The 27,729-nt window shown below is 44.3% G+C and overlaps 2 protein-coding genes across 4 annotated transcripts in view; one reads left to right on the top strand and one right to left on the bottom strand.

Annotated features, from left to right (window-relative positions):
• Nucleotides 1-75: 75 nt before the first annotated feature.
• tnk1 (tyrosine kinase, non-receptor, 1) lies at nucleotides 76-14,773 on the bottom strand. 3 transcript variants are annotated; one of them, XM_017439634.3, is made up of 14 exons: nucleotides 14,453-14,773; nucleotides 11,203-11,381; nucleotides 8,552-8,625; nucleotides 8,288-8,458; nucleotides 7,333-7,485; nucleotides 6,978-7,255; nucleotides 5,458-5,584; nucleotides 5,163-5,309; nucleotides 4,969-5,063; nucleotides 4,099-4,320; nucleotides 2,853-2,920; nucleotides 1,819-2,282; nucleotides 1,520-1,615; nucleotides 76-649 (listed from the first exon to the last, which is right to left on the bottom strand). In XM_017439634.3, exons 2-14 carry the CDS (start codon nucleotides 11,363-11,365, stop codon nucleotides 479-481), a joined length of 2,229 nt encoding a protein of 742 aa, XP_017295123.1. In that variant the 5' UTR covers nucleotides 11,366-11,381; nucleotides 14,453-14,773; the 3' UTR covers nucleotides 76-478. The 3 variants fall into 3 exon arrangements, with proteins under 3 accessions (XP_017295123.1, XP_037832454.1, XP_037832455.1); XM_037976526.1 differs by having other exon boundaries at nucleotides 2,853-2,917; XM_037976527.1 differs by lacking the exon at nucleotides 11,203-11,381.
• Nucleotides 14,774-18,382: 3,609 nt separating this feature from the next.
• The window catches only part of trmt44 (tRNA methyltransferase 44 homolog), a 15,621-nt gene continuing 6,274 nt past the window's right edge, over nucleotides 18,383-27,729 (top strand). Inside the window, exons 1-9 of the mRNA XM_017439628.3 lie at nucleotides 18,383-18,963; nucleotides 19,036-19,153; nucleotides 19,511-19,730; nucleotides 19,820-19,888; nucleotides 20,236-20,343; nucleotides 22,402-22,473; nucleotides 23,731-23,837; nucleotides 24,072-24,255; nucleotides 25,882-26,206. Coding sequence (XP_017295117.1) covers nucleotides 18,612-18,963; nucleotides 19,036-19,153; nucleotides 19,511-19,730; nucleotides 19,820-19,888; nucleotides 20,236-20,343; nucleotides 22,402-22,473; nucleotides 23,731-23,837; nucleotides 24,072-24,255; nucleotides 25,882-26,206 — 1,555 coding nt within the window. The 5' untranslated portion in view covers nucleotides 18,383-18,611. The remainder of the gene's footprint in view (nucleotides 18,964-19,035; nucleotides 19,154-19,510; nucleotides 19,731-19,819; nucleotides 19,889-20,235; nucleotides 20,344-22,401; nucleotides 22,474-23,730; nucleotides 23,838-24,071; nucleotides 24,256-25,881; nucleotides 26,207-27,729) is intronic.

Raw genomic sequence — 27,729 nt, 5'->3', positions numbered from 1 at the left:
GATCATTTTAAAGGGATTTGCAGTAATTTCCAAAACCAAAATGATCCCAGTTTTACAGGAAAATAAGAGCCAGAGTGTTGTTCTAACATCACCTGCTGAACGTTACAGAGTTTATTCAACAGATCGGTTTCTGAAACATTTCACATGAATTCATTACATTACAAAACGTGCTGGATAGAGACACCATGAAAATATATTAAAAAAAACAGTTGTTGGAGGCTTTTCTAGTCTTTGCTAAATCTTGTTTTAAAAAAAAAAAAAGGTTTAATTTTCACATTCCTTCATTTTTTAGCTCTCGTATTGAAACGCTCGTGTTCTGAAGCTCCACCTGTTGGTGTCGGGATGCTAACGTGGGATGTTGCTTTAAAAAAAAAACAAACAAAAAAAAAACAGTCAAGGATTTATACACTGGAAAAGTAGAAAATAAATTTAGGCTGTAAAAGCCAGGTTAAAAAACAAAACAAAGGTCAAGGTCCCCTCAGACTCGTCTCTCTGCGCTAATCTGAGGTCTGTCGCTGGGGCCGGGCCGGTCGTCCCGGGACAGTCGGATCAGGTAGCGGCTGGCCTGCTGCAGGTCCCACTGGTGGATGGAGAGGATCTTGAAGCAGTCCTCTTTGTTGCAGAGGCTCAGTAAGTACAGCTGCTCCACCTGAAGAGCAAGAAAACACGACGACAAAACTCAGCAGGACTCAAAAACCCAGAGGACTAAGGTTTGGAGTTCAATACATTTTACGGATATTTTTCCTTTTTTTTTAAATTTTTTTCCTTCTGGGGCTCTGTGCACAGCTTCCAAAACTGCATAGCCTTTAAAAATCGGACCTGTTCAAGATTTACAGCTCATAAAGGTTAAAAATGCATTAAACCGATAGAATTAAAAATAGGGGCGCTCAGAAGACATGGAAACCGGCAAAATTTAGGCAGAAAACACACAATACGATCAATTCAAACAGGTTTCAGAGTGATATGGGGGAGTTTCTGGGCATCAACCTTGGCCAATATTGCAGGTTTTCCCACAGGTAGGATTCTGCTTTTATCCAAGTGCCACACTATAGAGGCAAAATACAAGAAAAGTCAAGAAACTGTTAGGTTATTTGCTTCCTTAGTGTTTAAACTGTAATATACACAGCCTTTAAAGTAGCGAGGTAACTTCTTTAAAAGCTAGCTCCTTTTAAATATAAATATCTATCAGTGGATGGATAAAGCTGTGAACATGAAAACTTCGCAAAACAGTTGACGAATTTGCTAATTGTCTCACCGCTTTGAGTCACTGTCAGTCGCCGCCCAATGAAATGACGCCTTTCGCAAAACTAAAATCAACCCAATTCAAAATGGCTGCCTTAGCAAACACAAAATGACTAGATGTTGAGCTAAACCTTGGTGCGGCAGCGCAGGAGCTGACAGTCATCCCCTCATACGAGCTCTGAGCACCAACACGACGAATCGACTCAGTTCGCCTGTTAGTAAAATATCTGAAACCAGCGGAGAGGATTGGTGTTTTTTTTTTTTTTAATGATCTGACCTTGAGTTGTTGCTCCGCCCGCACCGGGTTCCATTCGTTGCGCTGCAGCGCGCTCTGGACCTCTTCGATGGTGACTCCGTGAACCGCCTCCATCACCTGAGCAAAAACCGCCAACATGAAAGTCAGTCCATTCAGCCGGGTTTCACCCCCGGGAGCAGCCAGCTGGCCAATCAAACACCACAAGTGTTTCACATTCTGCTGCTGTACCAAACGGTGATGATTCGCCGCCACTTGCAACACCGATTTCTAGAAAAATCCCCAAAAAACGCACCTTGAACAATAAAACATAAGCATCTTACCTGTGCTACGAAGCTGTCCTTCGTGTTCTGCGCGTAGTGCGTTTTCTCCCGTGGTCGCTCCCTCTCCCTGGAGTTGTCGTCCAGCTGCGGGGTGGAGCGGGCCATCTGCGCCATTTTAACCAGGTTGGACCCCGAGGCGCCCTGCGGGGCCGAGAACTGATGCTGGGGCTGCGTCTGCGCCGGAGGGGACAGCAGCATCTGAGGGGAAGGCCACGGGGGGCCCTGGGCTGGCAGGATGATGGGCTTCCTCTGGGCCTTCACGTTCAGGCGCTTCAGGTTGGGGAGCGGCGGCCGAGGAGGGGGCGTGATGCTGGCCTCGCTGAAGCGCCGGGGATCCTGCTGAGTCATCACGCTGTGGGCGGCGGGAGGCATGAGCCGGCCGTGCTGGTCCACCCTGAAAGCCCCGCCCGCTTGGCCTCGGGGTCGCGAGCCGCCCAGCACCGACTCCAGGCTCTGAGACAGACCTGAAGAAGCAGCGAGACGACGCAGCAATGGGCTTTTCACTTAAAGATGCTTTCAGGGGTTTGCTGGAGTAAAGCGTGCAGGTGCTAAGGAGGTGTTTTAATTAAAACCAACAGGGGGCGGAGTGGCCAAACGTGAGCAGTTCAACAGAAAATACAAACAATACAACAAAAGCAAGGCTTAAAGGAACAGACAAAACACTCAAACAACTATTTACACATTTGTTTCATCACATAGAGGTGTCACTGTAAGGTGGAAAAGCTCCACGATGATTCTTCTCTTCAGTTGGTTTTGTTTTTTTTCCTTTATTAAGTTTATTTGGTAGGGACTGACACACAATAACACAGACACACTGAATAAATCAGCAGCCCCATGCCTGGATCATGGTGCTTCTAGCGCGAGATAATTCACAGCACTTGTCCTTAGATGAGCTTTTATACACAGGATGTCTAAGATCCTACTAGGAAATGGAATGGGACCAAAAAACATAAACATAAACAAGTCGTCCACATGAAACAAATGGATTAAAAAAAAACCTTACAGAAAAATATGTTAAGCCTGAACGTTCCTACCTGCCATTTTCTGCAGATTGGTTCCTTCCCTCTCCCTGCCAGGTACCGTCCTCCAGTTGACGTTGCTGCTGAAAACGTAAAAAAAAACAAAAAACGTTAAACCATCGGCCTCGGTTCACGCGGTGCGAGGAACGCTCCGTGACTTGTAACCCAAGCACATCAACGGCCCTCCTTGCTGGTTTCGCGTCGGCGTCGATTCTCAGTCATTCGGAACACGATGACTTAGCGGTTCTTCTTCTCTTGATTCTTGAAGAGAACAACGACCTGTCAGCTCCCCAACCACCCCCAACGCTCAGAACTGAAGAAGCCTTTTGGGGCGAGAGGTGAACCGTCCTCCAAGAACCAAGAGAAGAACCTTCTCCTGAACCACTTTGTGGTATTCTACAACAAACAAACGAAAACTACAAGAAAATCCAGCAGAAAAGAGGCAACGAGAGCCTTTAATGTTTCCGAGACGAGCTAATGCGCCGGAGAAAATTCATTTAGTTTGATGCGTTTTATTTTAGAGTCACCACAGAGGTGTGTGGCGAAGCTTTCTTTCTGAAGCCCGGCTTGAAAAAAACCTAAAACCCTAGTGAGACATAATGAGTACTACGTTCTGCCTTAGTTTCTGTAAAATCCCCCAACAACTGTTATACAATATGTTATAGATTATATGATCAACTCCTAACTGATGTTTTAAAATACCAGCAAAACTTTAAAATTTGTCAAGCTGTCGTTTATCACGCCGAATAATACAGAAATGTTGTTTCGGTCCGACTTTTTTGTGTGGGACCTCGTAAAAAAAACAAAACAGGTTTTTCTGCTTCCTGACAGAACTCCACGGTGATCTGCCCACGCTCAGAAATCCTCCTTCGTCAAACTGAAAACTTGAATTTTCAGCTCACAAACAGCCGGCTAAGCTGGAAATTTAGACTCTTAGTACAACCCATCCCCCCCCCCGGTCGTTAATGTCCCAGTTTGGCTACGAAAACCAAAACATTATTATGTCAGTAAGTATAGTTTATTTTTCTTTGGCATTAAGCTCATTAAAATAGTCCCCTTTTGAAGTTTTTGCTCAACGCGGTTATTTTTAGTCCGTCAGATAAAGCTGTCTGGATACTTTCTGCTCTGGAATCTGAGGGCTGACATCGGCGCGTTTTCTACGATGCCGACGAAGCAGGAAGCGAACAGGGGTGGCAACGCTCCACCACCACTCACTCCGCGGTTACGGACCAATCGCGTCAACTAAACGGGAGGCACTGACTCGTCCATCCTGCCGGGCGATCCCCAGGTGCGGTCCGGGTGGAGGTCTCCGTGCCCCGTGTGATGCACGGTGCCCTTTACGGGGGCTGAGATGTGGGGAACGCCGGCGGCGGGGTCGGGCGCCGCGCTGCAGGAGGCGGCGGCGGGAACTGTGAGGCTGGCGGGAAACATGCCGACGGCCAGCGTCCTCTGGTTCTGACCGCGCCACTCGCTCCACTCCAGGCTGCGCAGAAAGAGGGAGAACTTGGCTTCAACTCTACAATGTTCAGTGACGTCATAAACTTTAGAGGCAAAAGAATGACTGCGTCTTTAATCTTTTAAAAGTCACAGGGCTCCTCCTGAAGCCGTAGAATCAGTCAGGTTGCTTCCTGTTGGTAAAATGTCAGAATAATCTGCAAAAACCTGAAAATCTCGACATAAATTGGTGTGACACCAAAACTGAATCAACCTCATCTGATGAGTAAAACCCATTGAATGCACTGAAACTACTACTACTTCCATTTAAAGATCAACGTACACTTTCATTTATTTTCCTTGCAGATATTTGTGGATTAATATTTATAGAATATGTTGCTGTGGTTTGAATACATTTAGAAAATGTCATTCAAAAAACCTTCCTAAAAATAAACGGGAAGGATTTGGTCCTTACTGAAGGGGCATTTACTCAGATAAAAGCAACTCTGTGAGATCGGAGTAAAAGCTGCTAAACTGGTTCATGAAACAAAGCAGGATGCATTCGAGGAGTCGGTGAGGTCAGTGCCGGAACGAGAGAAAGACGAATCTAATCCCAGTTTCATTTAAACAAAGCCTGATCGCGTCAGCTGGATTTCTGTCGATTTTTTTCCTCAGAAGAATCGCCCGCCTCACCCACCCGTGGTCCACGACGGTCAACACGTCGTTGGCCAGAAGTTGGAGTTTCCTGAGCTCCGAGAAGTCCCTCGTGGCTTGGACCTCCCTCGGTTTAGCCTGTGGGGAAAAGAAAGGCGATCGTTCACAAGAGGGGGGAACGTTTCAGAGCCACTCTCAGTTCATCACTGACGATGAAAAAGGAGCTTCAGTTCGAACCTCTGCCACCATCATGGTAAGCTGGGCGAAGGTGGGCCTCTCGGCGGGGTTGACAGCCCAGCACTTCCTCATGATGGCGTACATCTCCTGGGGGCAGTCGGGCGGTTTCTCCAGCCGCTCGCCCTCCCGCTCCACACGCCACAAAATCTGACGGCACGGAGAGCAAATTGAGGCGACACTGAACCTCTGAGTCACGGTAACAGCGCGAGGGCAGGGAAACGCATTCCAGGCATTTTTTTTTTTTAAAAGCCGTCAGTGATTAAAACACAAAGACGGCGAGGCGGCGAGCGGGTACCTGTCGACCGGACAGGCCGAACCACGGCTCCTCGCAGTAGGTGAACATCTCCCACACGGTGACCCCAAACATCCAGACGTCCGAGGCGTGGGAGAAGGAGCCGATACGGAGGCTTTCCGGAGCGCACCTGCAGGAAAAGGAAGAAACCGAAAGAAGGCAGGTGAAATACGAGACTGATAATGTTAACACCACTGAAACAGATACACTGGAATGACCACTGACATTCGTAGCCGCCATCTTGGTAGGTGCTGAGTGTGTAACTGTGCTGTTTACACGCCTTGTTTGTGCTGTATGCTGTGATCAGTTCAAAAACACATAAAAGCAGCTTTATTTTACTCAAATGCACATACCAGATCTATTGTGAAAACAGGGGAAAGGAGTATTCTGTAATGAGCCCCCCAGTGAGTCCAGTCAAGCATCTGCGACAGCAACACCATGACCCAGCGGGTCAGCAGTAGCTTCAAATGATGAAGATAAACACGTCTACTTAGTTTAACCAGATCTCTGCTGTCAGTGTCTGTAGTTAAAGACTAATAACTTAACCCTCTGGGTATAATGTAGTCTTTTTCCTCATATTTCTGGAAATATTTAGGCCTTATATAACACATACATCAGTATTTAGACATGTTCAACAAAGTCTTCTCTCTAATTTTCCAGAAGACAAACAGGTTGGGAAACTAATTGCTGTTACTTTAGAAAATCACTAATATTGATAGAATTAAGGAAAGAACAGCAGACTAGTCTAGAGAGAGCGACGACCCTCGGTCTAATAATATTAAACTACTGTATTTTCCGGACTACAGGACGCACTGGATTATAAGACTCACTGTCAATAAATGGTCCGTTTTTGATCTTTTGTCATATATAAGGTGCATTGTCATTTTTGTAACTTCGTGCCACGCTCCGTTCAAAATGGAGGATTTCGCTGCTCTAGCGGAGCTGGTTTGCCTGTATCAGCATTTCTATGATCCCTCTATGAGAGATCACAAAGATAATCAAACGGTTCAAAACTCACGGAAGGATACTGCACCGCCGTAAGCGTCAAGTATAAACGCCTCCAGAGCGCCGTGCACGGAGCCGTGCGCGACTCTAACTGAGCCTTAATGCTGTGAACGGTGCAGCTTTGTAGTTTAACCAAAGTCGAACTAAAACATCATGACTTCTTACATATATAAGGCGCACTGTCGTTTTTTGAGAAAATTGAAAGCTTTAAAGTGCACCTTATAGTCCGGAAAATACGGTAGTATTTCCAAAGGGCAAAAGAAAAGGTAAATGTAATACCAGGTTCTTTCAATTCATGGCAAAGCATTGGGCTCCCTGGTTGAGGTTTTGGTTTTCTTCCTCATGGTCTGCAGTCGTGTTGGCAATAACTAATGACACAAAGTAGCTCCTATCAAGATGGCAGCACAAATTCTTGCCTCTGTACCATAGAGTGTGATGTGATCGACCATTCCAGTGTGTTTCTGTTTCAGAGTTTAGACTCCGATTTCCTCAAACTTCGGTTTTTCGTCGCTTCTAACCACGCAAACGGGATCCTTCTGTGTGCGCCCATGATATAATGGTCCCTCTCCTGAGTCAGGCCTCGCATCAGGCCGAAGTCGCCGATCTTCGCCATCTCCCTGGAGGACAGCAGCACGTTCCTCGCCGCCAGGTCCCTGTGGATGAACCTACGGGTCTCCAGGTACTCCATCCCCGCCGCGATCTGGGTGGCAAAGAGCCAGAGGCGGAGCAGCGGGTACTCGTACTGACGCGCCCGTAGCATGTCGTACAGCGAGCCCAGGGGGGCCAGCTCTGTTACCTGGAGACGGACGGCGACACGAGTCAGCTCGGGAGGCAGCCAGAGGTGGACTAATCTGAACCGAAACATCGTCTCACCATCTTGAGGGGCTGTGTGAGCACCACGCCGTAGAGCCGGATGATGTTGGGGTGGTCCAAGGACTGCATGGTGGTGACTTCTTGGAGGAAGTCTGTCAGTGTTTCTGTTTGTTTCGACATACTGCTCCTCAGGGATTTGACTGCCACTGGAAGCTGACAGTAGACAAATACAAATGTAGTCAAACAAACTTCCCTCTCTAAGTCTCCAGAACAAAACATTTACCGGAATACTCGATATCCTGGCTTTTAGAGGCTTAATTATCCAGACGGACTTACTGAAAGGGCTAAAGCTAGCTGCTACTGCCGCTGTTTGTGCTTTCAAAACAATCATAGAATCATATATGAATAATGCAATGTAAACAAATACTGGTTCCATGAATTGGTATGAAACCTTTGACAATAAAGTTGTCTTAAGACCCCATTAACCCGTTCTGGTCTTGGTCTTACGCAAGCTAACATTTAGCTCGTTAATCAATCAAAATAACCTAATTTCTCCAAACTGAAGGTCTTCAAGGAGCCATCTACAACTGGTAAGATACTGACTGCTCATTACCTCTCCACAGAAGCCCTGCTTTAAAAGGATTTTCTCAGTTTTACACACAAATATGAGCTGTAGTGTCTACATAACTTGTTTTTTCTCAGACAACAGGCTATTTTCTTAAAAAGACAAATAGGTGTTAAACAAAAAAAAACAACAACTTTTTTTTGCTTCAACGTTTTTCAAAACCCTTTTCGAAGAAGGCACCTTGACGTTTGCATCCATAGCTCTTCCTAAACAAGTTATCTGATCATTTTTTTAACAGAACACCATTTTTACTCCGCGTCTATCCTACGCCTCATCAATTGTTGCTCGTCGAACCGTTTTATGGTACTATGAGAAATGATCCACGTAATTTTTTTGTATTTTGTGAGAAAGACGAACCAAACCAAACGTCAACATGACAGCAGGCCTCACCACTCTCCCCGTGGGCGTGTGCCACTCGCCCCGCTTCACCACCCCGAAGGAGCCCGAGCCCAGCTTCTCCCCGAGGATCAGCTCACTGTCCTGGATCAGGGACGGGAGAGTCCGGCAGACGGGCGTCTCCGAGCTCTGAACCTGCTCCCCTCCATCTGGACCGCGGAACACCTGTGTGCAATGTTAAACTCATTAAAACCCTCGCCCTGCCGGAGCTTATAACACTACGTTTTTAATAAAATAAGACCTTTAAATGTTTCAAACCTTGGCCATCCACGACGATCGCGATCGCGATTGTGTCTTGTAACGTTTCAGGGCCTCCCATAATCGTCTCTGTGCTGCGAAACAGTTAAAAACACACAATAAAAGCTGGGCACTTTCAGAAGTCTTGCTTTATTATCTGTAGCTGGGACTTTAAGCTCTGCATTCCTGGCATGGAGACAACAGCTGTAGGGGGTCAAAGGTGAAGGCCTATTTCCGTCAGGGAGAAAACAGTTGGGATACGGTAACTGAGGTCATAAAAGTTCAGGGCAGGCCGGGAATAAACTTTAACCTTAAATAAAGCTTTCAGTTCTGTAGAAGTGTCAGAACTATTAATGCCTACAAGTACCGGCGGACTTTAGGTTGTTGTTGGAACAAACATCCTGCTTTTGATTAAAAAGAAATCCCAATTAAATCCTTGTCGTTCTCTTTTAAAGAACGTTGGATCGTCCAAAGTTTTAAAATATTGCTAACTTCTCTGCGTTTTCACGCAGACAGACTTTCCTGTCATCTTCTGAAGTGATGTTGATCTCCACACTTTCTGGGACGTCTAATAAAGTTTTTTTTTTCTCGTTGGATTCTGCCTGGTTTCCTTTTTTCACTCGTTTTCTGTCCAGTACCTGAACATGACAGCGTATACTGTGCAGTAGGTGCTTTAAAAACGAGTAAAATGGACAAAAAAAAGAAGCGTCAGGCCTAAAGAAACGGTCTGCAGACGATGAATGGAGTCTGAAAGTCACGTCTTTGAGAAAATGGATCCTTATCTGTTTGTCAAGTTTTCAGCTCTTCACTGTGTTGATGCTGAAACGCTGTTTAGTGTCGGTCAGAATCATCATCTTCTGTGGTTTGCTTGTGGATTTAGTTACAAAAAAGGGAATGAATTATCTTTGCGGCACTAGTTAGCTCGAGAAAGACGTCAGTGAGCTTGCACTTTAGCTCGTTCGTAGCTAATGGTGCAATTTAAAATAAAAACAAGTTCCTCTGCTAAAGTTGTCTGTTACATGTTGACACAACTCTAGTTTATCCTTTCAGTTTAGAAGGTCTTGTATGCCTGAACGATTTAGGTAAAGGTTAAAAATCTGTCTGTTAGTTTGAGTCTGGAGCAGCGGAGACGAGCCTCGGTGGAGAACGACTGATCGATGCTGCGAAGTTGGCAGAACGAGAGCTGAAACTTGTAGAGTTGGATCCGTTTTCTCGTCTCATGAGACGTGTCTGGGCGCAGAGCTGCGAGAGGATTCTGTCTTCAATCTAACAAGGTTGAGTCAAGCCCTCTGAGTGTTTCTTTGTTGAAACCTTTCAACACGGCAGGTTGGCCTTTTCGGACTGCGAGGTCTCAGTCTCAGATGGAGGACATTTGGAAAACTGATGTTTACCGCAAAAGCCGCCCACATGGACCGGTACTTGCGGTTTGACTCCCTTAGCCCTCTGGAGGACAATAGGAGTCATCAGGACTCTGTCCCACGGAGCAGGACAGCGTCCCCACGAACTCAGGAGCCACACAAGACAGGCCCTGGAGCAATGTGGGCCTTCCTGAAACCAGATAAGAAGCCAGGGACCGGGTGATGAGGAGGACCCCAAACCCAGACTCAGACTCAGACCAGTGGTCTTTTCGTACGGTTACGGGAGTTTCATTAAAACCGAGACGTTTATTTTCTAAACTTGACGTCCCAGTGGCTTCCAAGACCCCAAAATACACGACGGCAAAGACTGGTTCATCCCAAAGATCCGGTCCCCCTGGCACAAACAGAGGAACACTATGTGTGCTGCTCAGTACCAGGAGGACTGGGATCCTCCTGGCGATACATCAGTGGAAACACAGCAGCCAGCGGCCAACAGGATGACCCAGCATCATCGGGCCAGGACTCTGAGGTTTACTCCCATCTGCAGGCCAGCGCTCACTCTTTCAGGGACGAAGGCGTGCACATCCTTGATGGAGCAGAACGTCGGTTCAGGAGAGGAGTAAAGGAAGCCATCTTTGTGAGGAGAACCCGTCCGTCATTAAACAGGGGCCAACTGTCCCCCTCCTAGTATCAATCAGCCCTCTGTGAACAGCAGGCAGCCATCAGCGCCTTAACGATCAGTCGTTAGGCTGATGGTCCTTCTTTAAGTGCGTGAATAACTCGTTTTGAGTGTCACCAGCAAAGAGTTGATTCCCTATAAGAAGGTGCTGCTTATAAAGCTGCTGTCGTCGCAAAGTCGGCTCTCGTTCACAACGATACGTGACAAAATGGCTTCGTCCGCCCCTTCTTGACACAAGGCCCGGGCCAAACTGTTCCTCACAGGGGGTCTGAGCCAAGAGCTGTGTGATTGGTCAGAAGTTGTTTAAGTGGAAAAGCCGGTGAGCTCTAATGGAGCCATTTTACGTCTATTGCTCCGCTGAGAAGCAGCTGGAGGCTGTTAGCCTTTCACTCTGACCAGACTCCATCAACCATTAAGATGAAACCCGACAAAAAAAGCTTTTTAAGTCAAACCGCATGGCTGTTGGTCAATAATGTGAGTCTTATATGGATTTGTGGTCCTTAGAAGGCAAACACTACTTATGTTTTCTAGAAGATGATCCTTCGGTAACTGGAGCTTTTCTAAGTCATCCGTTTCTGAGCCGCAGAGGAAACCTTTGTGCGATTCTACGGACTGATTTCCGGTCCGAGGCTCACCGGGCTTGCTGATCCCGATCTGCTCCAGGTCCGACTCCTTGACGTAATGAAAGTGTTCGATCCGGGTGATGTTGAGGCGATCTCGGATGCGTATGTAGAACTTCTCCAGCTGGACCTCAGCCAGGAGCTGGTACAGCCACTGAGTGTCCTGGTCCATCACCATGACCCGGTCCACAAGCCTGCAGGCACGAAGAGGCACATTTCTGACCGGTTTGTCTAACGAACACACTTGATAACAGCAGAAACTGAGCATTCGACCACATGCAGGATGAGAGTTCAGATCTCCTGAAGTGGGGTTTTGTGGGAAGGTATGAACAGCTAGTATCTTACCTTACCAAAATTTCTGAGATCAGAGCTGTTTAAAGATGGCAGCCAGGCTCAGACTAGCCCTTAGCTCGTCAGTCTGGTCAGACTTTAACGCTGGCTTCGATTGTAAATGCGGTCGCTTGTGATTTTTTCCACTTACAACACGGTGTCCCAGACGCTCGTCACGTTATACCGTTAAAGTCCCGAAGCTGTATGCGACATTGATACCCTGGGGTCTGAGCCATCTTGGCAGGCTAACGCTAACGAGCTCATTAGTGGGATTTTCCGATGTGTTGATAATAGTTTTAAATATCTGGACGTCTCTTATGTAAAGTGGCTCGTCGTCTCCTCTGTCTGAGCTGCAGGACTCGGGCAATTATGAGAAAGATGTGAACTGAAACCGTTTTTAAACCGACTATTGTCAAGTCTAAACATCTTTAAGCCATAACACCTGATCTTTTAATGTTTTTATTTGAATGTTTTCTGTATGTGTAGCATCTATGATAGAAATAACCACTAAATACGCCTCAGTCTCTACCAAAAGTCTGCAGTGGTTTGTGATAAAGGAGCAAAATCGGCAGTCGGGGTTTTGTTGCCAACAATCCCGAGCCGTTTGTTTACATCGGCGAGTTTCGCTTCGGACGGCCTCCGTGGAGTCGGGGAAATGATCCCCGGATGTGAACAGAGTCAGAGGGAGAACGATGGAGTCAGAGACGGTGGGTGGAAGGAGGAAAGGTTGAACTTCTTCTTCTTCTGCTGAGAAGAAACGGCAACTAAAAGCTGCGAGGATGACTCGACCGGAGGCGAGTCGCTCTGAGGGAGGAAGTCGAGCGACGGAGAGATTCTGAACTCTAACTGATCGACGAATTTAGATGTAAAACAAAGACGAGGAATATTTTTACAAAAACCCAGACGAGCATGAGTTACATCAACTCCCAAACTAACATTTAATGTTATAAAAACTGTGTTAGAAACTATAAAAAGTTGCATATTTTGACAGTTATCATGGCTGTAATGTACACCACGAGTTACACTTCAGCCGATGCATTTAACAACTCCAACAATAGACATTTTCCGCAGAAATTCTGTTATTATTGTTAATATTATTAAAACTTTTAGCATACTGTGACAGCAGCAGTTCAGGACAATCTGAACACAGCTCCCATTTCTTCAGCCCGAGGTCGTTCAGAAAGCCATCTACAACAGGTAAGATATTAATTGTTCATAACCTTTCCACGGAAAGAACCCCGCTTAAAAAAAAAAAAAAAAGAGCTGAAATGCTGCTTTAAACTCGGAGAAACCAGTCTTTCTCCGAGTTAAAGACCTCCCCCCAAGGTTAGCTTGGCACGGTTGTCATGGAGACCTAACAGGAATGAGCGATGGCGGGGAGGATTATTCAGCCTGTGGACATTTTACAGCAGGAATCTGTAACCGTTCACAGAAAAAAACAAAAAGGTAAAATGTGGTCAAATAAAAAGGGAATACCAGATTTCCCTTTTCTCCCTTGCATTGGGGGTAAAAATCTTGGTTTTGAGCGAGACTTTTGACTCTTTTTTTTGTTTTGTTTTTACGTTTTGCAGGGATTTCTGTAGCATTAGTAGACAAACTGGGAGGTGGAAATATACGCTCGGAGGTGGTTTGGAGCCACCGGTCCGACCGGATTCTTTCAGCCCCAGCATTTATGTAACTACTGAAGTAAGACAGCTGAAACTAACTCTGAGACGGACGGCAGCGTGGGGGCCCATTAGTCACTCTCTCTTTACAGGAAATGCTGAGAAATGGGGACCGGCGCTGTTCCTATAGGGCAGAGATCCCCAGTCCTGGTCCTGGAGGGCCACCGTCCTGCAGGTTTTAGGTGTTTCTCTGCTTTGACTCACCCGATTTAAATGACTGAGTGATTAACAGGTTTCTACCGAACTTGAAGATCTCCTGAAAAGCAGGGAAATATCTAAAACCTGCAGGATAGAGGTCCTCCAGGACCAGGACTGAGGACCCCTGCTGTAGGGGGTGAACGACTCCATCTTTAATGCAAATATTAAAGCAAAACCGGAAAAACAAAGTCTCATTTTCGACCGTTCAGAACTGAACAGGTACGAAGCTTCAACGCCCCTCAGACAGATCAGCCCTCCAGGGGATGCACAAGCCTGGACCTGCAAGCTGCCTTTTTTTTTTTTAATTAAACGGGCAACTCCCAGATAAGTTCTGCACTGAAGCCGAGCGAGGACGAGGTGAATCCTGCCCCGTCTGAGCTTCCAGGGTTAGGAGAGCGTAAACGAACTTGGCCTTCCTGTGTGCAGAGTGACGAATGTTTAACCTGATCGGCTGCTGGAACAATCCTCCTCCTGTGTGGTGAAGCGTGTGACCCAAGAGCTCAGCTATTTTTCTGCAGGAGGCGCCCGGAAAACTGGTCCGAGCTCCGCTTTGTGGCTTCAGATGATCGGTTTGCTGTCTGCACGGGCTGAGACTCTCCTGTTGCACAGTTTGTCACACTTTTATGATGCTGTTGTGTGTTTGCTGAATTAAAATATCTGTTAAAAACAAAAAAAAAGCGTGATCCCTGCTCCGCTTGTCTGATCAAATCAAAATCAAACCCTCTTCTGTACGGCGTAGTGATGTTAGACAAGCTTTGATACATAATTACAGCCACATTTTTAAATATTTCTCAACACTCAGACTCTAATATATCATTTAAAAGGTGATTCATGCACCTATTCAACAGTATATGTGAATTATATTTATTATTAAACTGCTCAAGCCTATCAAAGCGCCTGATTATGAAAATGTAAACAAAACAGATCCATAAATTGGAATATATGTTTTAAAATGACTGTTTTTGTAAGGATGATTCAAGCCCAATAGCGCCACTTTGGTGAAAAAATGAAAATAAACACAAGTTTGAACACCTTAATAAAAAGTTATGGTTCCTGTTTGTTTGGATATTTACCGTGAATCAAAATGACTCAGTGCCTCAGTCTCCGAGGGCCGTCTTCCTCACCCACACACACCCCGAAACAAGGAACAGGTGATTCATGTCGGTGTCGAAACCTCCGGAGGGATCGGCCACAGATATTCCCAAATTCTCCCGGATCGGGTTCCTGGAAAGGTCCGTGAAAAACAGGACCCAGGCCGGGTTCGGGGGTGTTCCGGGGGGCAGAAATGAAAGCGATGACCCGGAGGATTAATGTCCACCGTTCCGGACAAGCTGTTCTCGGGATCTACCTGTGTGTGTGTGTGTGTGTTTTCAGTTCGTTTCTCCTCCTCCTCTTTTCAGTTTCTTTACCTGGCCACTCCTCTTCCGGACTCCTCTCACCTGAGGAGCGAATAACACCTGAAATCTCTACAAGCCAGAGCAGTTCAGCCTGGCGTACTGTAATTTAACACTGTGTCAATGTAAAGGCTAATTATGCCATTTATATTATAAATTCATATACTGAATGACTGAAACCTGCGACTAAAACCGACTAAATTAAAACAAAAAATAAATTAAAGTTTGTTAGTGCATGTATATCTATTAAGAATTTGTTTTACTATGCTAACAGGGACCTAAATGCTAAAAACAGCTAACAGTTAGCTTTAGGGCCAGTTCAGCTAACTTAGACTAATTTAGAAAAAATAAATTCTATTTTATACAGATTATAGATGGTTTATGTTATACTTTACACATTTAGATATGTTTAAATGCTGAACAAAAACCACCAAAACCTTAAAATGTGTGTGTGTATATATATATATATATATATATATTTGTGTTTGCTAAAACAGCTAATTGTTAATTTTAGAGCTAAAGCATTTTTGGCAAAATGTGAGCTAACTAAACAAAAGTTAAAGGCAATTTTTTGTACAAATTATAATAAATTATGTAATATTTTACACAATTAGGCATAGTTAAACACTTAAAAGAATTCTCTAATAACATTTGAGTCAATTAAATTAGGTTTTGTATTTGCTAAAACAGCTAACAGTTAGCTTTAGTGCGAATACCATTTTGTCAATGGCCAAAAGCGGCTAGGTAGCGGTTTAGCTTAATTAAAATGTTTTACCAAAAGTTAAATTCTATTTTATACAAATTATGGATAATTTAAATGTTGAACAGAAACCTCTCACAAATTTTGAATTAAATATCAAAATAATTTTTGTGTTTGCAAAAAAATTAAAAATCTAACTGTTGGCATTAGGCCTTAAGCAGTTTTGGTTAAATGTTAGCTATATTGAAAATAATTAAAACCCAAGTGCAATTCATTAAACATGAATAAATTTTACACAATTAGGGACACCTATACACTCTGATACAATTTGCGTTAACTAAATTAATTGTTATGTTTGCTAAAACAGCTAACTCTTAGCTTTAGGGCTAAAACCAATGTGTCAATGGCTAAATATGTGGGAACTCAAAACATAAGCAATAGATAAAAAGCGTGGTATGCAATTTTTAGGATAAATTATTGACAATATTAAAAAATTAGAAAAAGCCAAATGCTGAGCAGAAACCTCTAAGAATTTTTCTGGTAAAAAATAAAAATTATGTTTTTGGTAAAACAGCTAACTGTTAGCTTTAGGGTTAAAGGTTGATAATTTAGCTAGCTCCAAATAATTTAGCAAAAACATAAAATCGTTTTTATCCAAACTATAGCGGTCATTTAGGGCTAGAAAACCTTAGAGGTAAATTTCAGCACTACATAACTTACTGATAAAACCCTGATAGCTTAAGGATGCAAACGAAGGAATTTGTTTTGAGACAGTTGTCAGCTGATCTGAACGGCCTGGAAGTTTACCCAACACTTCTTCAAAACCCAACTTCCTCATCTACAGATTCTAATCTTCAGCGGTTGTTTAATCATGAAACTAGGTATATTAAAAACTAATAGGTGAAACAAAACGCAGCTCGTTTATTATTGTATATTTGTTCACTCAGACAAGTCTGGCTTTAACTGAAAGTAGGCTTTTGTTGTATTACCTTATGTTTAAACATGACAGAGTTAAAATATATCAGGATCACAAACAATCAGCTCTGTTCTCTGTAATTTAATGACGTGCAAAACTTGCCACGAGCCCTGAGTCAGACAAGGGAGTACAAATGGTTTTCGGTTTATCTCTGCCTGCTGTTCGTCAGACAGGTTTGACGGGATATTTTTTTTTACAGCCCAGGAATGCAAACCAGGCAGCGCGGCGGACGGCCTGTCTTAAATTTGCACACCCTGGTACAGTATCTCTCCATCTCACTCCTCTCTGCTTTCTTGCCCGAAAAACAAACTACTCAGAAAAGACACAAAAGGACTTTCAGGAGAGGCTGCAGTTTGAATAGAAGTGGCCCAGAGGATCTATTTTCACTTCTTTTCATGGGTTTACGACTAAAACAAGTGCGGAAACAGTACAGGGAGGGGAGGGGAGGGGGCACTGAGGACTTTGCTTAAGAGCACATATGATCCCAAACACACATGAGGACCAGGCGAAACGTTAAAGCAGCGGGTGTCAAACTTCCAGGCCTCACGTGTCCTGGAAGTTTCAGGGTTAATCTGCTCCAGCACACCTGATTCAAACGGTTTAATTGCCTCCTCGCCAAATTATCGAGTTTTCCATGAGTTGTCTGTTTAAAGCTGGTGTTTCAAAGCGAGAACACGTCTAAAGCACGCAGGAGATCGGCCCACCCCGAGGAATGGAGTTTGACACCTGTTAAAGGATCAGAATTAGCGCTGGAAGTCATTTGTGCCGCTCTCAGTTAGGTTTCCAGTATCAGCTTGCAGCGTGGGAAACCTGCGGGGCTTGAAGCGTGACGGGCGCCGAATGTGAAGCTGCAGTCAGGAGGCTTCGGTAGGAAATCAGAAGAAGGGAGCTTGACCAAAGTGTGTGAGCCCGCCGGGTGTAAAAGCAGAGACGTCCCGAAGACATGTCGTTGTTGTTACCTGCTTGTGGAAATGGTGACAAAACAAAAAAGGAAACCACAGGAAGTTTGGCGCTCTCTTACATTACCAGAGTTTCATCTTTAGCTAGCCCCCACAGGGTTTATTTACCCGACCAGGTTAAACATGTGATATAAGAGATTAAAAGTGTGTATCAGGCCCCACGTATTCGGGTAAAGGCTCAACATTCCTTGAAGAAATGCCTATCACCTTACGATCGTTTCACTCAAACCTTGTAAATGACGTTGTGCCTGATCTCACGCGACGCTGTGTGTGCTCAGGGGATGACCCTCAGCTACTTCCAAATTCAATTTAGCCCCGTCCCTTTAAATCTGACTAAATTATTCACTGTGGCAACCATCTTGAATTGGGTTGACCTCAGAAGGTTAAGCAGCCGTACGTCCAGCGATTACCTTCTGAGAGTCTCGTGGTTTCGTGAGTTATTTTGCTGACAGACAGATGAGCATGCACAGACACTGGCAAAAGCGTCATCGCCCCGTTGCCTTTGGCGATGAGCAACAACTAGTCATCGTTTTGTTTTGTTTATAAGAGGAAATCTGCTTTAGACATCGAGTATAACCTGCACCTAAAAACTGCAGGTTTAAATTATTTTATTTATTTAAAAGGAACCATGCACATGAATCAAAAGGAGTACTTCAGGTCAAAGTTTGTAGTGTCAGACTTAGCCATACATAACTACTGTCTGCAGTCAAGTTATTGTCCTGATTCAGGTGACATACAGGCAAGAAAATGTTATTATTGAAAGCAATTGTTTTAAAAAAGTATTATTTAGAATGACTTTAAAACTCAACTGAAATGTTTGCTTATGTGAAACCAAACAAATAGGTAACTTAAATAAATAAATAAATAATCATAATATTGATAAAAACATTATTGATGCTGAACTGGCGGCCAGTTGAATCCACACCACGGTAAACAGCGCCCTCTGTCGATTAACCGTGACGGTTTTTTAGGGACGCTTGTCTACGTCATCACAAAGCGACAATTTGCTCTCTTCTTGTCGACGAGAAGCAAAAACGTTGCTTTTTTATGCTAAGACGTGACTAATTAAAAGTCGAAAAACTCTGTTTGGTATGAATAGTGCTATTATTAAAAATATTTACGTTCAGGACGCTGAGTAAGAGCCGTTAAAGTTCATTAATGCCGTAAACCAGCGGGTCGCAGCGGACATTTAAACGCGTCGCTATGCCCAGACTCTTCGACACGAAGTTTCCAGCGGGATGTCGGACTCTCCCCGACGGCTTCTGGTCGGCCGTGGACGTGTGGGTCAAGAAGCCTCACGTTGTTAACAAGCGTCTGTGTGGAGTTAGAGAGACGGACGGCGGAGACGTGGGCAGGGAGGACCTGCGCCTCCTCCTCCTCCTGGACGGCGAAGACGACGGACTGTTTGAGTCCGTGATGTCGTTCCTCCGCGGTGCTCCTCCGGCACAAACACACGAACACGAGCAGGACGAGCCGTGGGCGTCCTGTGTCAGGACTTTCATCCCCAAAGTGAACTGCTATGGGGCGATGCTGCAGAAAGAACTCGTGCTGAAAGGTAAAGCTGAGCCTAAAGTCCACATCTGCTGTGTTTTTATACTCTTGATGCCTTTTTTTAAATCTTCTGCAGACTCTGACAGACAACAGGTGACTTTTCTTCCATTTGAAGAGGACTCAGAGGGGAAAGTGTCCCTGAAGAGAGGCAACCTGTATCAGATCAGGCTCTGCAGTCAGAGCTGTGAGGAATGGTGAGTCTGAAATGGTTAAAGAAACAAAAAAATATATATGAAGGAAAAGCATCAAAATAGGGTTTTGGAAGCAGATGCAAATGCAGCAGCATGAAATTTCCGACACTGTGTTAGTTTGTCGCTGGTCCTGTCGCTCTGACTGAATGACCTCTGACCTCCGATTCAAACTCATGACTGAAGGTTTTCCTTCGACTCTTTAATGACAACATTTGGACGGGACAAGTAAACCTGCAGTCCGAGAGCGGAGTGCTCTGTTAGGAAGCCTAGATGTGATAAATGCACGGAGCAATGTTTCTGCGTCGTGGATGTTTCTAACTTCAGCCAGCCGCTGTTTCCTCCCGTGTTTTTTATCTGCAGGACGTTGGAGCTGCACGCGTTCGCGTCGGACGCCTGGTTCTCCGACGGCGTCGCCTACCCCTGGCTGCCCTGGCTGGCCTCGGATCTGCTGCCCAAGCTGGCGCGCTGGGCCTCCGAGTGCCGGAGCAGCGAGTTCAGGAGCACGCTGTCCCTGCTGCCCGTGGAGAAGTACAGCCTGGTGTACCAGCAGCTGAAGGAGAAGTACAAGGCCATGGTCAAGGTGGGGGGAGTGGAAGCTCTCGGTGATCTGATTGTTCCCTCACGGAACGTTCCGACGTGTCGTCATGTTTTGGTTTTTTTTGTTTTTAGGTTTGGCCTGAGGTTACAGATCCAGAGAAGTTTGTGTTCGAGGATGTTGCTATTGCTACATATCTCCTGGTGGGTTTCAAAACTGGTTGTTGATGCTGATTTAAAACCAAAATCATCAGTTTAAGGCTGCATTCACACCTGGCAGTCCGGTAGACTCGGTCCGATTGTGGTTCTCATTCCCGCTTCACCGAGTCAATCGAGTATTTGTTAAATATTCAGATATGTTCTTGTCTACTGAAAGCATTGTGTTCTGTCAGGTTATACAGCTAAAGTCGGGTCAGTCAAACAGGGAAAAAAACAGAGAATCAGTGAATATATCGTGTTAGATTCAAGTGTAAGGGTGTCATAGAGACGAGCTGGAAACTGGTTTTTACTACGTTTACTGAAAGCTGTTGAACTCGTCTCTGTGGCTGCAGGTTCTGTGGGCCGAGGAGAGAGCGGAGAGGAATCTGACCGCGCCTCAGTCCTTCGTGGACCTCGGCTGTGGAAACGGCCTCCTGGTTCACATCCTGACAAACGAAGGGGTAAGCTGAGGGTGTGTGTCTGTTAAATCCATAAATCTACAAAACCCGACTCCCCGGAACATCTACGAAGAAGGCGCTGCGGGTCAGACGAAACTAAAACTGAACCTTTTCCACAATCCAAGAGTCTGCGCCGTGCTCGACCCCTCGTCACGCCTAAATCCCTATGGTGAAGCATGGCGGCGGCAGCATCATGGGGGGGTGTTAACTCGGAAGCCAGTCGTAGTTAAAAGGTGGCTGCAGCAAAAAATCTCAAATCTGTCTGGTTTGAGACTGACGGAGATCCTCGACCCCAAACGTTTGCAAACAAAGCGAGTTCTAGTTTGAAGTATTCTTTTCGTAGAATAATTACTTTTATTCCAAATAAAAACCTAATGAAACTCCTGTTTGGGAGCCACATAAAGGAAAGGTTACCAAGGCGGTGAATACGTCGTGAAAGAACCTCTGTGAGGGGAAACGCAGACGTAGAGCAGAGGAGGTTTATAAATCACGAGCGCAGGCGCTGTGACGTCGCTCACCAGTTTGTCGTTTGGCTGTAAAATCTGACCGAGAACCGAAGGACACCGTGCAGCTCCTTCAGCCGTTCAGCTGAATAAAACAAAAAACAAAACTCCCACTTAGATTAGTCATAAATAAGCTCATTAGCGCCGAAAAGACCAAACAGTCTGAAGGGTCAGCTCCAGTAACGACCCGTGGAAGAGGTTAGTTTTCTGCCCACAACAGCAGCTTTACAGCATGAATGCCTGTAATTACCGTTTTTATTTTTGAAGCGGGCCTTTCTTTTGAAAATCCTTTTTATGCTCGAACAATATCGTTCTCTGTGGAGATTAATCCATGCGTTATCTAACTCAGTTCAATGCAAAACACTATTCCATGCCAGTACCACCTTATTAGAATCGTGCTGGAGCAGAGAAACAAGTAAAACATGGAGGATGGCGGCCCTCGAGGACCAGGATTGCCCACCCCTGGTTTCACCCAATAAGGGGAACACGTTGTGAACATAACACGTACAACATAAACATCTCAAGACCTGATTTCGTCAGCCAGCGACTGAAGCTTGTCCTGTAGCTTGTTGCGAACGTTTGTTTCAGAACGGCGTTAGCTTGAGAACAGAGACGGGTGCTGCTCCTCGGGTAGACAAGCTACAACCGACTGACAGGGCAAAATGTACAGACAGCAGAGGATGCTTTTTTTTTTGTTTTTAAACGGCCATAAACATTTTGGAGAATTTCCTCCTCGTCCACCGTACGCAACTTGGAGCTACAAGTCTGATACCGGAAGGGGGAAAATGGAATATAAAGCCCTGTTTCTGCCATCTTGTTGGGTTAGTGAATGTAGTGGTTTTGACATTACGAGTTTTGACACCTTAATATACGTTGAAGCCGGTGAAGCTAACATCGGAGAGCTGAGCTGTGATTGGTGGAATCAAACGCTGCTGGAAGTTTGGTTTCTTTGAGGCTGTTTAGCATTTAGAGTAGATCACTGCAGATGTGTTAACTGCTTAAATCATTTCTCCTCATTTCTGCCTAAAGCAGAAGTGAAACAACCCTGTCTTTTAGAATCCAGGTTAGAGGTTTTTAACAGATAATGGCTCCTCAACGGTCTTCTCTTTCTTTTGTGCTCCTCAAAACATGAACGTGACACCAGTTTCATCAGACTAATGAGAGTTTAATTAGATTTAATGAGACTATAAAGGAAATACAACAGCCTGAGCAGCGAACAGCAGGCAGACTTTTGACTTCTGCTTAGCAACGGTGCGTTCTCAAGCCAGAAACAGCTCAGGGTTTTTTTTCCACATCGTCGAGCCATTCCAGCTTAAACTCGACCGATTCGGGTCGCTAAGCCGATTGATCGGCGCGTCCCTCGTCCTTTCGATGTAGACGAACCCTCTCTGTCAGACCGATCATTAACCTGGGATTAGTCTGAACCCAGGCGAGACGCCGAGCACATCAAACCTTTCCCTCTTTGAGGCTTTCGGCACGGATCCGAAACGAGCAGCGGAAGCGTAACGCGTCCGGAGCGCGACCAGCGGCTGACCGTTAATGTCGCCTCGTGTTGCAGCATCCTGGAAGGGGCATTGATGTCCGTCGGAGGAGGATCTGGGAGACGTACGGCCCTCAGACCAGGTTAGAGGTGAGTCTGCAGCTCTTCAAGATGGGAGATGAATCAAAACTGTTTAAAAGATTTGTAAAATTGGGGATTTATTTTACCAAAAAACAGAAAATCTGAACAACTCTGATATCACTTTGTAGCATCTTGGCTTCTTTACTGGCACCTTTTTATTTTAAATAAATAGGTAATAATTTCACTTTGTTATAAAAATATTAACTGTTTATGTACTCGTGAGATAAATGTTTTTAAAAATAAAAATAAATCGGTGTTAACTTTGAAAGTTTAAAAAAAGGGTTGCACAGGAATCAACTTTTTTTGTAGATGACGTGAGTTTAACCAGCTGTCGAAAAACTGTCAAGGTTTAATTTTCAAAATGGTTCCTATTTTTAGAGAAATAATTCCTAATCAGTAACGCAGTTCTTTATATATCATATTGATATTGTGCGCATTGATATCGATATATTCTCTATATTAAGGATCGCGATGAAGATTGGGTGAAATTGTTTGCAAAGCGTTTTTATTTAAAACTTTCAAGCGTTCAGAATAAATCATTGATTAGTAAATGAACAGTTACAAGTGAAATCAAGTTAGTTTACTTTTTGAATCTAAATCTAAAACAATTTGATCTTATTAAATAAAATCTTAGCAAAACTCGAAAAATTTCCTTTTCCTATAAAAATGATTTGTGAATGCCGAGTACTTTGCTGAAATTTGTTCTAGTCAATACAGGTAAAACAAACAAAACGGAAGCTAAAATCAGCAAAAAAGTACCTAAAAGCTAAAATGAGCAAAACTGTCAGTAAAACTAAAATTTACTGAACTGTAGCTAAAAGCAACAATTGGCAGTACGGTAGCTCAAAAGAGACAAAAACAGAACTCGTATGCTATGTTTTTGAAGGAATTGAAGAAATTTAATTTTGTTAAATGTTTCAAAGTATTTAAAGTTACAAAAGCTAAAAGCCACAGCTCGCTGTTCCCAATGGAGCCGAACATTTAGATTCATGGTTGGTTAAAAAAGCACAAAGTGAGCTGGAGTTTGATGTAAAAAACAAACAAACAAACAAACAAACAAACAATAAAAAAACATACAGAAGAAACTATAAACCGGAAAACAATATTGTGAACGCTAAATCGGCAGTTAGCACAACTTCCCTGAGCTGTTGAACGTTCTTGTCGAGAAATGTTTAAAGAAAATCAATAAAGTTATTCTGAATACCAATGAGCTCTGATAAGCTTTTTTTTTTTTTTTGTTTGTTTGTTGGTCTTTGCTATTTTTAGGAAAAGGCAATTACTCCCAGCGACAGCTTCTTATTCCCGGGAACAGACTGGCTGATTGGGAACCACTCGGATGAGCTCACGCCATGGATCCCCGTCATGGCGGCCAGGCGAGTCGTCGCCGAACACAATCACACCCGGCGGCTCGAGTGCCAGCTGATCTCTCTGTCTCTGGGATGAAATTATAGGCAGAAGATGATGCGTGGTGTGTGTGTGTGTGTTTATAAACTGGTCTGGGTTAAAAGCGGTCACCTGATGGCGCTGTTGAGCCTCAGACTGACAAACCACCTTGTCGTTCCTCGCCTAAACGTCTGTTTTTTGTTTTTTTTTCCTTCTCGCTGCAGGTCGTCTCACTCCTGCCGATACTTCGTCCTCCCCTGCTGTTTCTTCGACTTCTACTCGAAGTACCGCAGACGTCAGAGTAAGAAATCCCAGTACAGAGAGTACATTGATTTCATCGCCGAGGTCAGCCGAGCCTGTGGCTTCGACACGGAGGAGGACTGCCTGAGAATCCCGTCCACCAAGCGTGTAGGTGAAGTAAAGTCAATAAATGTTGTTGGTGTCGTCACAAGATCGACGCTCGAGGAGGTTTTTTATATCACCGACAACAAAGGGAAAACAAAACTGTTTTAACCCGGCTCTCCATGTGAACCTGTTCTCTGTTCAAATCTACAATCATATAATGACGTTATCTTCAAACTTCAGACAATCAGTTACTAAAATTAGCTTCACGTCAAAAAACTGAGACTGGCTGTTCTTCTTAAAGGGATCAATAATAAAACAAATGATCTATTTTTAATATCAAGCATAAAAAAATAGCAAAAGTACTGTGCAGAAGTTTTAAACTTCCCCCTGATTTTGCCGTATTTTGCAGCTAGACGTTCTGGAATTGATAAAGTTTTCACCAGAAGTTTTCTGTCCATTTCTGTCCAGCGAGAGCTTAAAAATGAGGACATTTGGAAGACATTGGAAGACAAAAGCAGAAGTGTCAGGTCTAAAAAAAAAAAAAAACAAAAAAACCCTAAAATCTGCAGCAGACGAACACCATCTGAAAATCATGTCTTTAACACGGGAACAAAGCCAGCAGACACCTTCAGCTGATCGTTTACTGCTGGGCTTTTTAGCTGTTAGCTCTTAGAAAATCACCTTGTTGGTGCTAAAATACTATCTTACGTGTCACGCTGTCTTATTCTTTTATATTTTTCATAAATTCAGCAAAATAATTGGAAACAATCTCGGTCTTTGTGACTGACTGCTAGTATCAACGTTGCTAGCTAGCTGGTAACTTTAGCTAGCTTCTTGCTAAAGGTCCAAAGTTAAATTGGTTCTGTGACTTTAGGTGCCTTTTTTATGCACAAATGATTCTTATTATGGTGTTTTTTTTATAAATTCACCTAAGGAAATTGGGAAAAACTGTGTTTTAGAGATAAGCGGCGGGTAACGAAGTCGATAGCTAGCTAGTACTTTAGCTAGTAACTCGCTAATGATTGGGTTTGAAACTGCTTCCTAGGTAAGTTGTCTATGTGTCAACATAAGCTGTTCATTCCTTGAGTTTAGGAGCCTTTTAATGCATGAATGATTCAAAACTTGGAGTTATAAGTGGCTTAACAAAAAGAAACGACGATCCTCTGAAAATGGTCAGGTTCCGAAAGTCCAAAGAAAAACTTAACCCTGATCCAGAGTCGCTTTAAAAAATTACAAGAAAGTCCTGCTTCTTTAAAGCATGATGTGAATAATTTAAGAATCACTTTTACTTTACGCTTACCAGAACTTATGTGGAATATAATTCTTTGAGCTTTTGCTTTTTAAACACTATCCTTCTGGATTAGTTTTCACACTTTGTTTCCAAACTCAATTTTATACGACAACTGTAGAAGAGATGTATATAAACTGTCTATAAAATCATACGAATTCACCTGGATATGGAGTAAAACCAGACAGCGGGCGGTCATTTCTGCAGTGCCAACAGAGAAGTAAATAGAGAAAAGGCACGAAATACAGGAGCGAGAACTGCAGCGTTAATAACGTTCAATAATGGCATCCAAATGGGAGGTCGTTTAATCAGATGGAGTCTAAAACATCGTAACTAGGGGACGTTTGTGGAAACAGATTTTACAGTTTCAGTCTGCAGCTGACGTCCGGCTCTTACTGCAGGTGTGTCTGGTGGGAAAGTCCCGGAGCTACGAGCCGTCTGAAGAGGCCGAGTACGAGCGGCGGAGGGCTCGTTACGTCCAGAGCCGACGGACCTCCGCCGGCGCCGTGGGTCAGAGGTCAGACGTCGATGGGAAGGGTCACAACGGGTGCGCCGCCGCCGCGGGGAGCACGTGGGCAGCCGGGTTCCAGCCCAGAGACCGGGTCGAGACGGTTCGAAACTGCGCCGCCCTCCCGCGGGACTTCGTCGACGGAATTGTCCTGCGGGTCGCTACAGCTCTTCTAGGAATGACTGCCGAAGAGTCCTGCAGGGACTGGAACAAAGGAGGTAAATAACAACAACACAACAAGTACTCCACAAAACGCGACTGATGAAAGAAAAACAAAGTTTCCGTGGGGCCAAGCTTCTATTAAAGGTTCAGATCAGATCTGAATCGGCTCATTATCCATGGAAAGTGGTGATTAGGTCCTATTATTCTCCGCGCCGGGGATTTCTGAACTCTGAATCAGCTTTAATTTAAAGCCTCGTTTGCAGCTTTCAGTAATTCATTTATTTGTGGCCTTTTCGGTTGTTTTTACCCTAAAGTATAAATGCATTAAGGCAATTTAAATTCATAAACAAGCTTTAATTTTAGTGCAGAAACAAGTAAAAAGAAGACAAAGTTGTTTTAATGTCATTTAAAGAAGCAGCACCGTTTTACCCAAAGGAAAAAGGACAAACTGGACGTTTTAAGAAGCTCATTTTGTGTTTTTTCTTGGCCACTGTCACGTTGAGTTGCAGCTTGTTTTTATTTCATCGTTTGCGGCGGATCTTTAAATCGGTGGTTTACGCTCTGTTCAGTGCATAAAGGAGGCAGCTGCAATCTACCTGATGCTGCTGCAAGAAGCAACAAAAAAACTCAAAAATGAGTTTCACATACTCCCCAAGTGCGTTGACACTTGGGGAGTATGTGATGGGATGACTCTCAGCTACTACCACATCGAAACTTTAGCTCAGCATTTGTGAAAAAGTAGCCTTTTGGATGAAGTAAAACATTTTGTGATAAACGTCGGCAAAGAGCCGAGCGGGAGCGGGCACCTTTCCACTGCTTTGCTCAGGTGTTATCCATGAAGGAACAATCTGAAAATTAACAGCCAATCAGATGATTCCTTAGCTTCAGTTCCAGGAAGTTAAACTCAGGACTTCCTACTGCTGCCTGGTTAAGAACTGGATTAATTTAGACCCATTCTGATGATCAGTTCCTGACAATAAACTGGTTTTGTCTCTTGGTATTTTTTCAAAGCTAAACTAACCAACGTCGTGGAAAATAAGCGCCTGTACCACATTTTGTAAAATGGTTGTAGCCGTGGTCGTACTCACTGATAAATCTGCATGTTCTGTGTCTCAAACTGATCGTCTGGCTGGTTCCTTTATCACAGTTGTTCTTGATATTGCTTTGGCTGTTTTCTCAAAGCGTATAAATATTACTTTCTTTGTTCTTTCGCTGGCCCTTTTTGTCGTCGAAGCCTGAAAAGAACGTCCTCCTCGGATACGCGAGTCATAACTTCAGATCGATATGCAGTTATCGTTTTCATTCTCACTTGTTTTAGAGAAGTGTGCTTTGTTTTTGCCTCAACGTATTTTTTCCTGGCCACAGTTTTGTGTTGAGCAGCTCGTTTTCTAAAGCGCCAAAGTCATTTTTTGAGATCGCTCCTGGCCAGGCGCCTCCAAAAACGCAGAACACGAAACACTTCCCACCCTTCCTTTTGTCGCTACCATAAGACGCATTTCTAGCTGCTTTCTGTCTGTTTCTGCAGCTCGAACCCCTCGTCTGGTCCCACCCTCTATCGTTCTATCTCACCCCCCCCCCC

This window comes from Kryptolebias marmoratus, linkage group LG7 (assembly GCF_001649575.2).
Source record: "Kryptolebias marmoratus isolate JLee-2015 linkage group LG7, ASM164957v2, whole genome shotgun sequence".
NCBI lineage: Eukaryota > Metazoa > Chordata > Actinopteri > Cyprinodontiformes > Rivulidae > Kryptolebias > Kryptolebias marmoratus.
The sequence above is the reverse complement of the archived record's forward strand: the minus strand, read 5'-3'. Positions and strand labels throughout refer to the sequence as shown.